Raw genomic sequence first — 13,724 nt, 5'->3', positions numbered from 1 at the left:
TTTAACAAGATGAGGTGCACCTTCTAATAATGCGTTTAAAAACGTTTTGTTAGAGAGTGCCTCTCATATTGTCATTGCTTCGTCAGCAATGTCAAATTCTACATACACAATGTGAGTCATGCAATGGAGCAAAATGGTTGACTACAAAAGTCTTACATGTAAATCATAACATTCATGCTATACTACAAGACGTATCAATATTTACGTTGATGAAGGTTAGACATCCATGTAGTAAGATGCGCCAAAAAAAGTTACTCAAGCAACTGGATAAAATTTTCACAATTTTCACAATTCCATCCAGTTGCTTGAGTAACTAATTTTGGTGTATGAATGTTTACATTAATTGTGTTTTCCATACAGCAATCTGGGACAGGGGGTGTACTAGGAAGTTCAATCTTCGAACAAGTCAACTACCATGCATCTGTGCTGTCCACTTTGAAGTCTCTACAATCAGAGCTTGCTGGGGAAATTACCGACAACCTTTGGGTAAAGCTTCGTGCATCTTGGCATGAAAGTTCTTGAAGAGTCTTAGCCCAAGACGATAGACTCTAACCTGACCTTTTGTCTTTAGCTACCCTGAGTCCATTCCTTTCGATTTTAGAAGATGGCTGACCTTTTCCACAAAGTTCATCTCGTCATAAGTCTATAGATCGATATGTTTGGAAGTCAGCTCGTACTTTAGTGAATAACTTTATAGACATACCACAAGAAAGGAAAGGAAAGTGACCAGTTTAGCTCAAATGAACTCAATGAACAGTGAGCTAATCTTCCACGGTCATGACAGAGAAGACAGACGCTATATGTACAGTATTTACAGGTTCATTGTACCGGGGAAATTCCCCTACCTCTTTTCGACAAGCACAATGAACAGTGGACCACGGCTTAACTTCCCGTCCTAAGGACTGCGACCCTTTCCGGTAGCGTGCATGTCGGGTGAGCGACGGGATCGAACCTGGGGCTTCTAGTTCCAGTGGCAAGATCGCTAACCACTGGACTACGCACGCAACCAGAGTGTTGCATGATGCAACGAACTTGGCATAAACATACAATCTATGGTTCACCTGTACCTTAGAACGACACATCATTGTTCTTATATATCCATAATGAGGTGCACTGGCGAAGACGTATTACAGAATGGAACATTAATCTATTGCTAATCGATTTGATCCTATAATGGTGAAGAAAAAACAGTCTAAAAATGAAGCGATGCTTTATTACACACCGGAAATGCGTAGAAAATCTATCTGAGAAAGTCATAATTATAATCAATCTAGACTACGGTTATTTTTACTGCAATATCGACTGCCATATGGCGAGGTACTCTCTCTCCGTCCCGTTCTGTTCAATAATTCACGACGCTATGCAGAATCTCGATACACTCTTGTAGCAATCCACCGGCCAAGCATTTATAACGCTCGATATGAGGTCTACATAGAAACCCCCCTGGAATGAGGACTGCCCTGAACTGGTCCTTATGACGAATAGTCGCATTATAACGTGGATGACAGGTATGGTGAAAGACTATTGATAGGGAAGGGGTGAAGTTTATTACATAGTGGTACTACATCGTCCGACAACTCCCCAATATGAAACCAATCAATCAAAGGGCGTTTGTAACATATCGCATCTATTCAGACTTTCAATCAGGATGATACCATCTCTGTTTTCTCCGTCCCCCAGGATATCTGGTGGGAGGACGACGATCTTTCAGAGGAGAACTTCTTCGAAGAAATGAAGAAAAAGTCGGGGATAAAAGGAAAAACATTCAGAGTTGTAACAATACAGGTATGACATTTGTCTCCAAGATCTAGATTGCTGAGAATCATATATCACGTTCGATGTTGCAATTCATATATTTCCTAGCTAACCATTTCGTAATGAAATACAAGCAGATGTGTAGGAAAAGTCCGTAAATTTGCAAAGGGTTACTCGAGACGCAATGGAGATCAATTGTAGTCAAGTTGCTCACTTCGATCAAAGGACCTCTCACCCATACATTTGTTAGATTTATCACCACCCTTGTCAATAACCAACCCATTCGGTAAATCTGGGATAATAACTTCCCACTCAGGACCCATCCCGTAGTTTTAAATCACCCGAGTTATCGTCAAATACTACCTCCCCACAAATAGCTGACACGGTTTTGCTTTTACAGGAACAGCCTTTCGTATTTAGAAAGAATTTGTCGGATGGCGTCACATACAGCGGCTTTTGCGTTGACCTTTTGAAGGACTTGTCCGCCATGTTGGAATTCGACTACTTCTTGTACGAAGTGCATGATGGGAAGTATGGAAGCCTTCAGGATGACGGGAGCTGGAACGGGATGACCAGAGACATCATGCAAGAAGTGAGTATATGCAATACACCTAACAAGTATTAGGATTTTACCTTTCAACAAGAATCTCGAAAAATATGTCCAGCATCAATATTGATGAACTGAATGGTGAGAATGTATAGATATGTTTCTATCATTAATTAATTGTTTTGAAATCTGGTGCAATTTTTAATCATCAATTTATTATCTATTCTTAGCTCCAGTGTAGTGTAGGGTCTGCATAATGACTTTCGCTACTTCACGAATGATCTATATTTAGAGAAACAAGTCTTCCCTACATATTATGAGATATTTTACTTTGATCTAGCCCGGCCGATTATTATTAAGCATTTTTCGTGTGTCTTGTTTCTAGGACGCAGACCTGGCCTTGGGTCCTATCGGTGTTACAACAGAAAGGGAACAAGTGTTAGACTTCACCAGACTGTTCATGGAGGGATCCATCGGCATTCTCGTCAGAAAACAACCAAGAAAGTCAGACTGGTTAACAATTCTGAAGCCTTTCCATCTCAAGGTACCCACGGTCATCTGTTGCATTTTACCTCGCGAGTTCAAGTTTCAACATTCCAAGTTATCATTATTTACAATTATTTTCAATTCTTAACAAGTGTGAGATAGTTTGGAAATATTTTGGAAGTAGATCAAATTTCTAAATATCTCCCCGTTCATGTAAAGCTATTGAAATATTTACTTTGCAGAATAATCTACAATTTCGAAAATGTTGCAAATATTTGTAAATATTTCTAAAAGTGAAAGAACCACACCAAAGTTTTAGATTATTCTAAATAAAGACATTTTGGTCCAGTCACTTTCATAAAGTTTCCAAAATATCTAAATTAATTCCAAGTCACTCTTGATTTTCTTTTAATGTCATATTTGTTGTGACTTTATTCTTTTATTCCAGATAATTCAAAAGTTTTACAAATTTTATCTAAAACCCCTATGGTAACTTGTAATAGACACTAGTACGCCTAACAAAATTTTGAATTTTACCACTTAAGATGGCAACTGTGTGCAATGCGATTCGCTATATGAATAACATTGAAATTGCGATATAAAGACGAACTAGTAATAGCATACAATTAGTATTCTCACATAGCATATCATTTGTACATAGACTGGCCCTAGCATTTTACGTCAAGGTACTAATTTAGAATCCACAGTATCTCCCAAAACAACGTGCATATCGGAAATAAAAGAGTAGGAGATTCGTTTCATCTTCGTAGGGGGATAATCAAATAATTTGCACATATATTGGATAGAACACGGCAGCAGTAGATTGGATGTAAATACAGTTCTATAAAGGCAAGGAATTCAATCTGCAAGCCTTGAAAGGATTACGTGTCTGGTAGAATGAATGATGGGTGCAATAATGTTCCTGCTCCGGAGAATTTCATTGCAGTACCATTACCTTGCCTTTACAGACGTGAAAATTGTAGGGAAAAAGGATGAGTCAAGGTTTTACTTGACAGACGTTCCGCCTATGAGCGTGATGACTGGAATGCCTTTAACCTCGAAATGAAAAATACACGCCCTAATCAAGCTCGTCTGCGGGGGAAAAAATCGATGTTTTTTGAGAACAATCATATGTCATTATCGATTGAACCTGAATGAGAATAATCTTAAAAGTCAAACTAGTTTGAGTTCCACATTTACGCACTAGACGCATTGTCTACCATTTTTTTCACTAGATGTGGCTGTGCATCATCGGTGGATTCGCAGTTGTCAGTATTGTTTTGTTTCATCTACAACATGCTGGAACGACTCGCAAGGGGGAATCTGACGTGGACGTCACTTCAGATCCAACTCTATCGGACACGGTTTGGTTTTTGTACAGCTCGTCTGTGAGACAAGGTAACGTTCTCTTACTATTTAAGCCCCCCTCTCGCTGGGCCCGCGGCACGCTGGCGGCGTCGCTGCGGCTGATCGAATTGACAAAGCGCTCAACGAATGTCATCGACAAAAAATGAATCTTTTTAAGCTTTGTGTGTTTTGTTCATACTTGTACGTTTTGAATGATATTCCCATTATAAAGTCAAGGGAGACACAAATCCAGTTTAAGACGCAGCGACGCCGCCAGCGTGCCGCGGGTCCAGTGAGAGGGGGGCTTTACTATTATAATAGTGTCATATTGAGCTAGCATGTCATTGACGTTGTTATGACGTTACTTTGTTGAGCACTACTATCTATACTGTAACAACTTCACATTACGTTTTGCGATGATGAACCAAGAGTACCTGAAAACCATTACTGAAATGGAGTTCGGCCTTTGGCCTGGAAAAGTCAAGGACACTTTCACTCAATAGCTTTTACAACAAGTTCCCGGGCTTGGTAAGATGTCTGAGTGCCATTTGGGGCAAAGTGGTAATCTAAATTGAGCAAAGTTAAGCCCCTCTCTCATTGGACCCGCGGCACGCTGGCGGCGTCGCTGTGTCCTAAACTAGATTTGTGTTACCCTTGACTTTATAATGGGAATATCATTCAAAACGTACAAGTATGACCAAAAAGACAACAAAACACACAAAGCTTAAAAGATTCGTTTTTTGTCGATGAAATTCGTTGAGTGCTTTGTAAATTCGATCGGCCGCAGCGACGCCGCCAGCGTGTCGAGGGTCCAGTGAGAGGGTGGGGGTTACACATTGAATTAACTTCCTGACAATTAAATCCATTCTGAACCAAATTTGACAGCCTAGACCTGAACTCTCTAGCCCCGAACCCTAACCTCAGATTCAAACTCTAACCCCGAACCCAAACCTCAGACCCGAACACCAAACCGAACCCTAGCCCACACCCGAACACAAATCCCTAACCCAAGACCCCAATCCTAACCCCGAATACGAGCCCTCAGGACTAGAGTTAAGGGTTGTTGGAACATAGGGGTGTCAGAACAGGGTTGTAACCATTTTCAGATAATCAAGGGCACTTCTTCGTTACTTTCCAGGCGGAGGGATATCTCTGCAGCGCGTGTCGGCCCGTATCTTGACTGGCGTGTGGTGGCTCTTTGCTCTGATTGTCATTTCGTCATACACTGCCAACCTCGCTGCCTATTTGACGGTCACAAGACTACAGGCCCCCATCACATCCGTCGAGGAACTGTTGTCGCATGGCTCCTTCTCGTAAGAAGTAGACTTACTTCATCCAAACCCTTTACCAAACTTTATTATTGGACTGATCACATTGCCAGGAGTCAAATGAATAGAAACAAACAATATAATTTCAGATAGAGATATGCATGCTTGAACTACTCGTCATTACACGCATGTAAAACAAGCAGCATATTTTTTCATGACTGTTCCACGGATTAGTAGCAACAGTATATCACTGCAGTTTCACTGATAATTGCATCATTGCCTTTGTTTACAGGTTCGGGGCAGTTAGACACAGCGCCGTTGTTGAATTTCTGTCCACGTCAAGTGTCCCTTCACACCAGAACATGTGGTCTATGCTTACTGCCGGTAATGACAGCCTAGTAGAAGACACCCAAGAGGGCATACGGAGGGTAAAACAAGGTCTGTCGACAAATGTCTCCTTTACCTTTGCATCAGGCAGGGTTAAATTTTGCTTCTGGCTAAGTGCAACTCTAATGATAAAGCACCCCTGAGAACTTTGCTGTATTCAATGCTCTTACTGAAATATATTTTCCACCATTGCCTATAGACGTAACAGTAGCCCAAGATAGAAAGAAGTCAAAGCCACGTATTGTCAAAACATTAGAATATCAATGCCAACTCTACATTCACCGCAGTACAGCAAAAAGGCATGAATGGCACGAAGAGTGGCATGTCTTGAAATAGCTTGGCTCTCACCGATATCAAGATGAAACTAGTTCATTATTCCGTGCACTGTGATTCATCGCACTAGCATGAGAAGTTAACTTTCTTAAAAGCTGTTAATGCTGTGCGCCATCGATCGTCTTATCTTCTCTAGATTCCTACGCGCTGATAGCGGATCTACCCATCGTTCAATACGCTGCGGACCGTGATCCCACATGTCAACTGTCTGTTATCGACTTTACGAAGTACCGAAGTGGCTACGGCATTGCCTTGGGGAATGGTTCGGCATTCACGGAAGTATTTTCCATGGCGTAAGTACCTCTCATTGAGATTCCAGATTTCCTATGTGGACCCTCTTGCTTCATCAGGTGTATTTAGTGAATGAAAATTCGATCCTTTAATCGCAGCGATTGATTTTCTGATGGCACTGTTGGATTATTATCTATAATACCAGTAATACTTTGATTTGTGAAGATTACTGCAGAACAAATGTTATTAGCAGATTTTATGCCTCCAGAATTGGTTTTCTGGATTGTAGACTACCATTCACCATAATGGTACACTGTGTTCCTACAGGTACTGATATACCGGCGTGATGCAATGTATCTATGAAAAAGATAACGGCTGACTTTCTTCTTCTGTTCCATTCAGAATCTTAAGACTTCAGGACTCCGGCAGGCTAGACGAGCTGAGGCATCAATGGTGGCCTAGTGAGCGTGGAAAGTGTCCCATCGTGACCAATCTTCCTGATGACGACACGTCCGGTTTCAGCACGACTCTCACCCTGGAAAACTTCGCAGTCGTGTTCTGTGTTCTGATCTTTGGGATAGTGCTGGCCTGCGTGGTGTCAATCTGCGACCTTCTCTGTAGAAGAGCATGCAGACGGACCTCCGAAAAGTCCAAATGCCAGGAGGTACGAAAAGCAAATCTTTGTGATAAAAGTTGCCAGATATTGTTTAACATGTTTAGCACTGTATTACGAAGTCCACATGATGTAATACCCGTTACAGAAGTACTGACACTGCTTGTTTTGACATGTTCTAGAGAATCGCCTGCATAGTCATTGATTTACAAGTTTGTGCTATGTGTTTGAAGTATTTCCTTTAAAGTTTATATGCTGGGGAGTAAGCTACAACTTTCCTTGACTTCTCCCACTTGTTCCTTTTTGCAAAACTCTGCAAGCTTAGCAATGGTTGGATATCACACGCATGAGTGTTTACCTACGCTGGTGTCAAATGACGTGTTTGCTCCAAATGTGGTTAACGTTTACTCTTTCTCAACTCCAGCTTAACGGGGATGTCCAGATGGGTAAATTCGACACCGCCACGGACTCACCACCGGATGTGTCCGTCCACAAGCAAGACAACGGCGAGATCCACATCATCGTCTCGTCGACGTCACAAGAACAGTACCCACCGGCACCACCCACTCCATTCCCCGTCACCAGGACGTATTGCGAGTGCTGTGGCGAGGTGACGAAAAACAGAGACAGTCCAGTCAAAAGGAAGTACTGCTTTTGTTCAAGTCCGGGGATACGAGAGGGCATATGGACCACTGTTGGCACGAACAGTAGGACGGCCACGGACTCGGAGAACCCGAAAAACGCGGCTGATTTCACGACAAAGCTTTGAATAGCATGGAGAAGGAAACAGGAACAATCGAATGTCCTGAAATAATACATCGAAATAATACATCGAAGAAGTGAACGCTTGAGAAGGAGAAGGATTACTACAAAACGCCATGTGAAACGACTTTAAACTGCCAAATGACTCCACAATAGAAAATAAGTTGGACGAAGTTGCCAGCGACTGTCATTGTCGTTGCCAGTGACTGGGAATGCACTGCGTTTTACTGAAAGGTTTTATCTATACAAGTCTATTAAAAGATGACCTGTTGTGGATTTAGAATATGTCCAGGGGATATGATAGTTGTTTTAAACTATTACCAAGGGCCTCTGACTGGTTTTACCTTGACAGTATGACAGTCAAGTGACCAACCTTGCATTTTCTACCAACAGCATACTATAAGAACGTTACTACCCACGGGCATTTGCTAAATAATGGATAAAACTTTCGTACCGCTACGTTTGGCAAATAGCTCCCTTGGATCATAGTTAAATGTCAGAATGATTGTAGTTGTAAGTGCCTCGAAAAATATAAACATAAAAGTACTCACGCTAATGTAATTAATAATGAGCGTATATTAAGCCTCAAGCTATAACATGCTTCCCACTATACAGATTGCTTTCATAATTGTCACATCATCGTGTGAGAAATATAATGTTTACAACATTTGTTTCTACTTTCTATCTTTGTAGTTTATTTCTTCCAAACAATTTCCAATATTTTTTTCTGGGCTGAGAGTTGTCAATATGAATGGTCTCTCGGTTGGTTGAATGTCCTTGAATCGTCTGTTTTCGACACTCGTGCCCACTGTGATATGAGTCTTTTATGCAACAAATAATGCTTGGGTCACATTGGCAAAGCGGGGTCCGGTCGGGCAGCTTGCGGGAACGAAAAATACAATATAAGATACAACAAAACACACAAAACGTTAAAGATATTACTCCTTACCATAAAATATGTATGTCTTTGATATGCATTTTTCATTCTTTGTTTTCTCAAACAGCCCGGTCGGGCCCCGGCTTGGAAATGTGACCCTAGCATTACCAAGTACTAGTGAGTACAGTGACAGTGTAGCTACAGGGATTTGTAGGTGGTTTCCAAAATAATTTATCATACCAGTATAGGACATGTTGGTGTTACATTCCACATTGTTCCACCATTTCAGACCGCTGTGGGATGAGGTTAGTACTGTATTTCGCTGTCCCCTATGCGACACTACATGGGACGTCTATGCACTTGGTAACTAATTACAGAGACAGTGGGATTTGCAGGCGGTTTCCCAAAAGAAAAATCCATGAGTTGTAGATTTATCGCTTTACTGCGATTTGTCATAAGTTAGCAAGGCTTACAGTCTAAAACATTGAATTAGCTTACCATACCATAATCATCTCCATGTAGGCCTGGAGTCAGCCAAAGCGGCTTTGCTTATCTTAACGTTACACTAGTTTCTTTGGGACAGATCACTTTTGCACGGGTTATATCCTTGAAAGCACCTATTTTGAATGCCATTAATGTGCAATGGATATTTGCTATGGGATGTCGAAACGTCGTTAGAGATAAGAAGAAAATCGCTTGATGGATGCACTCTTGTTAACGTGTGGATGAGTAACGATTACTGTCGGCGGTTTTTAGGGAGTCTCCGCTTTCGAAGAGGGAAAGTATCTGGAAGGGTTCAGTCATCAATCATACAGAGTTCACATTCCACTGAACACAGACAAGCTTGAAAACTTGTGTTATCCTTATCATCAAATATCTACCCGCAAATGGTTTAATGGACGTGACAGAAGTTATGTATGATTTATGAATTTATTTCTCTTTATCGCGCTTAGGGGCCGGTCGCATTGGTCGCTCGATCATCGTAGGATGATAAACTGAACTTACTCTTGGGATAGTCTCGACCGTGTCGTATAACATGCAGCTGTATTGTTACAGAAAAGGCTGCATTAGATTCTTTTTAGCGGTTGGCTCTGTCATGGTCTGCTTGAATATTTAAGGCATCAAAATCGCACGACAGATTTTACCGCTCCATAACGGTTTCCCAGAGGGCGTAACAAGTCAGGGAAATGACACAACATGATTGCACCACTTTTGAAAAGCCCGGGAATAGAAATAGAAGCGAAAATAAGGATTCCCATCTACGAACATCGAGAGTTCGTCTCTAGGTGTGAGAACGATTCTCTCCTGCCTTCATTTCCTCCTTGATGAAAGGGTGATTGAAGAGACCATCCAACTGTAAGCCCCTAGGGTCGCAGGATGAGGCATACCCTGGGCCACTGTCTCCCAAACCTGGACAGTCAATCCATCAGGATTAAGGGCTAAATGGAAAGTAGGCGATACTATCTCCACCGGGACTTAAGAGTGGTTAACTTGAAAATGACCTAAGGTGGATTGCTATCAGGATACTGGAATGAACATGTCGTAACGATTGGTACATCCTTAACCCCCGCTCCAATACTTGACTCTGCGAATCTTCAACTTGTTTCAGGTCACGAAACTCGAAAATGAGACAAACGCTATCGACGTCTCCATCGGATTACGTATCTTGATCAACGCTGCTGTATCGTATGTGTGTGTAGTATACATATATATGTGTGTAGTATACATATATGTATTATATATATATATATATATATATATATATATATATTTATCCTAACGAAACCGATCTAACTTATTCTGTTTCTCACGTCAATAACATGTTTAATCCTCGCATCGACCCGACAAGTAATGAACTTTGTCACAGCAGTAACACGTTTACTGATTACAACGCTTAAAAAAACACTCTTACAAATCCCTTGAGATTACACTTGATGGTCTGTTTTACAGATAGTCTTGATGAAAGGTCCTGGTGTCGTCACCCTTAGCCCTTTTAAGATAATGTGTACGTTTCTGAGTTTGATGACAGGTTGTCATCAGCTCTAGAAAAGAGCAACGTGAATGAAATGGAAATGGGCTTCTTGGGAGGTACCAGAACTTTGTAACTTAACATGAACAATGATGGGTCCCCAGAAAGTACGAATTGGAACGAAATGGAACGAAATGAACGAAATTGAAATTTCGTCCATTTCGTTCCATTTCGCACTTTCTGGGGACCGACACTGATGGTCCTAGGAAGAGTGGAAATCGTTGTCGTGCGAAAACTGTAGTCAATAGCCAGCCGTTCTTCAGTGTAACATACTCATCAGTCAAACGTTTCGCGTTAACCGTCTTTCCTCGCTTTTTTCATCGACAGAGTGAAATGGAAAAGCCATGTCGATTCATCATCATCAGCTTCGAATATTTTGACCAGAGAAAAGTTTCGATGGGGATAACTGATGAAAAAGGAAACGCCGGTATGTCTCTCATTGAAACACCCCATGAGATGCTTTTGCATGGTCGTTGTCTTATTTTGATCCCCAAAGAGGTAATGATAAGGATAACAGCCCCCCTCCCCATCCATGTCTTAACGGTTATAGCCGGGCCCAGCACACAAGGTATGTTTCTGTATCCCTGATAAAACCGGGGCTGGCAGCTAAAGTGTTAAAGAAAATATACAAAACAATACATTTTAGTGAATATCAACAATATCACAATATGGGAATATGGGAAAATCGCGAGAATCTAATTTTCCTTCATGATTTTGAGCGTCAAATGGCAGCACCCAGTATCTATATTCTGCTCTCCGTGTAAAAGTCTGGTATTAATCAGTACTTCGCTTTAGAAACATACCTCGTGATTCCTTCACTCCATTAATGATCATTATCTGCAGCTGCTACGAGAATATAAAACATTTCTTCCCCTTTCATCTTTCGTCGTAATCGCCACCGTTTCAAAGCGAGACCGAGCGCAGAGCTCTTTGCAGTTTAACGTACCGTGTTTTATGTGGTTCTGATGATGTTTCATGGGCTTGTTTTGCGGCACTCAATCTGAGTACAACCTTTTTTATTACACGTCTTTAGGGTGATGGTGGTGAATTACATCCAAGGTGAAACATCATTTCAGGTAAAACTGTCGAAAATTTTACGTCCATGATTTTTCAGCCACGCCATTGATGCATTCGTGCCAATTTCAAAATTTAGGACTACCTTTATGTTTAATTTAGTTTTTTCTGTACTTACTTGCTTTCTGCATTTTATCCATGTTTTCGAAATAACTCTTATTAGTTATAATCACGTGGGTTAATATCATTTTTATCAGTTGAATGATCTTATCTTCATTTTTTATAATTACCTGTACTCCTCTGGGGGTGCTAGTTCAAGGGGGTGCTAGTTCAAGGTTGCTACTACGCATGTGCCTTAACCTTTGACACTGCACCTGCGTAGTAGCAACCGTGAACTAGCTTATAGGAAAGTCCTGCGATCCTTGTCGGCACCTCACAGATATCTTACTGTGACCCTCAAATAAATTTCTAAACAACACACAACAGGATATACAAAGTATTGTAGTCATAAACGAGAAGCAGTAATGAAATTGCAACTTACAAATGATAAATTACTGTATTGTCTTATCTGATACATATCTTCACCTGACAGCGCCTGCTTGTGTAATTCAACACTGAAACTAATATTAGTAGTCACGTTATAAAAATGGCGCTTTTTATATTTCTATACGATAATCGATAGTTATAATAACAATTAATTCTGTACACACGTAATGTTACGCCGACAGGATATACTTCCATCGGTTATAATTCGAGAGATGTCCTTTCAGCGATGATTTACACAAAATAAAAGGAGTGTTACACTGAATAGTCTTAATTATCTGACCACCCATAGCCTCCTTGATTAACTGGATGTCAAACCTGATTGGATACTACCTGTGTAAATGCTGCGCTGTTGCATAGCCACCTGCACTAGTGTGGATAGTGGTTATAGTGGTGGTAAAAGATTTGTTTAAAGCTGTGTCGCTAGCCTCTTTGATAAAGTTATAGCTTTGTAGTAAAATCAGCCGGGTTCTGCACAGTGTCTGTCGTTGTATCCACTGACGTAGGTGTCGATCCAGTGGTCCAGACACCCTCCTCTTGATCTAGGCTGGAGCAGAAACAATACTTTCGCCTTGCAGGACTGTCTTTGCTTTTCTTCGTGTCTCCACAGCATTCACAGTAGGTTCTTGCCAGGTGAAAAGGTGTTGGAGGTGGGGGAGGGAACTGTTCTGGCGGTGAGACGTGAATGTGGATCTCGCCGTTGTCTTCCCTGTGAACGGAGACACCTGGTGACGTCTTGGTGCTGATCTTGCCCATTTGTAGTTCACCGTTTAGCTCAGCCTGAGGAATTAAAGGAATTTTCAGGACGAAATTGTTTAAAGAAATCTACGAGTAGCCCATGGACCTAGCAACGTAACACCGTTAAAGCTTGACACATGGATATACAATATGCATATATATCATTATGATAGTCCAGTCAACTAATCATGTATACGCAACGAAGTATGCATACCTTTATACATAACTACGGTGCTGTAATGCAAATCATTAGCCGAAACATCCTGAGCGATGTAGTGGAGTATCAATGTGTTGAAAAGAAAAGAATAAGAAGAATCAATGGTTACCTCTTTTCCTTTGGACATTTCCTTCCGCTGTCGACTTCTCCGACAAAGTGTTTCGAACAGTGATGTGGTACACGCTAGTACAAGACCGAATATCAGTATGCAGAAGACGGCAGCAAAAGCCTCCAGGTCGAGCTGTGCTGTCTCGCTGTTTAGAAGACTGCCGTGAGGAGGACAATTACTACTTCTTCCCGGCCACCACTTATGTCTGAGCTCATCCATTCTGCCACTGTCTTGGAGCTTAAGGATTCTGGAGATGTGGAAAACGAGAAACAGGGGACTTGAGACGCACAGCCTTAAAATGGCTCCTGACTTACGGTGCATTTTAAGATAATTAAAGTTTTCCAAAGGCTGTTGAGAAAAATATAGCTGTCATGGCTCATTGCGGTTGTAGCACAGCAGGCAATGGACAGAATAGAGTGGCAGGTTGTGGTGGCCCGCATCGGCAAAGAGACGGAAAAAGAGACAACT

At 41.4% G+C, this 13,724-nt stretch overlaps 2 protein-coding genes across 2 annotated transcripts in view; one reads left to right on the top strand and one right to left on the bottom strand.

Moving 5' to 3' along the window:
* The first annotated feature begins 209 nt into the window (after nt 1-209).
* On the top strand, nt 210-7,784 carry LOC136448733 (glutamate receptor ionotropic, delta-2-like). The gene is made up of 11 exons (XM_066448378.1): nt 210-215; nt 361-486; nt 1,681-1,785; nt 2,156-2,347; nt 2,688-2,846; nt 4,024-4,186; nt 5,274-5,448; nt 5,696-5,841; nt 6,260-6,416; nt 6,757-7,018; nt 7,392-7,784. Exons 1-11 carry the CDS (start codon nt 210-212, stop codon nt 7,734-7,736), a joined length of 1,836 nt encoding a protein of 611 aa, XP_066304475.1. The 3' UTR covers nt 7,737-7,784.
* A 4,849-nt stretch (nt 7,785-12,633) lies between these two features.
* The window catches only part of LOC136448732 (glutamate receptor ionotropic, delta-2-like), a 35,162-nt gene continuing 34,071 nt past the window's right edge, over nt 12,634-13,724 (bottom strand). The window contains exons 17-18 of the mRNA XM_066448377.1: nt 13,257-13,503; nt 12,634-12,972 (exon numbers count right to left, since the gene is read on the bottom strand). Coding sequence (XP_066304474.1) covers nt 12,634-12,972; nt 13,257-13,503 — 586 coding nt within the window. The remainder of the gene's footprint in view (nt 12,973-13,256; nt 13,504-13,724) is intronic.

This window comes from Branchiostoma lanceolatum, chromosome 14 (genome assembly GCF_035083965.1).
Source record: "Branchiostoma lanceolatum isolate klBraLanc5 chromosome 14, klBraLanc5.hap2, whole genome shotgun sequence".
NCBI lineage: Eukaryota > Metazoa > Chordata > Leptocardii > Amphioxiformes > Branchiostomatidae > Branchiostoma > Branchiostoma lanceolatum.
This window is presented reverse-complemented; position numbering and strand designations above follow the sequence as displayed.

Coding starts and splice junctions, on each gene's coding strand:
- LOC136448733 (XM_066448378.1), top strand. Junction 2,847..4,023: donor TGAAGCCTTTCCATCTCAAG/GTACCCACGGTC, acceptor TTTTTTCACTAG/ATGTGGCTGTGCATCATCGG. Junction 4,187..5,273: donor CAGCTCGTCTGTGAGACAAG/GTAACGTTCTCT, acceptor GTTACTTTCCAG/GCGGAGGGATATCTCTGCAG.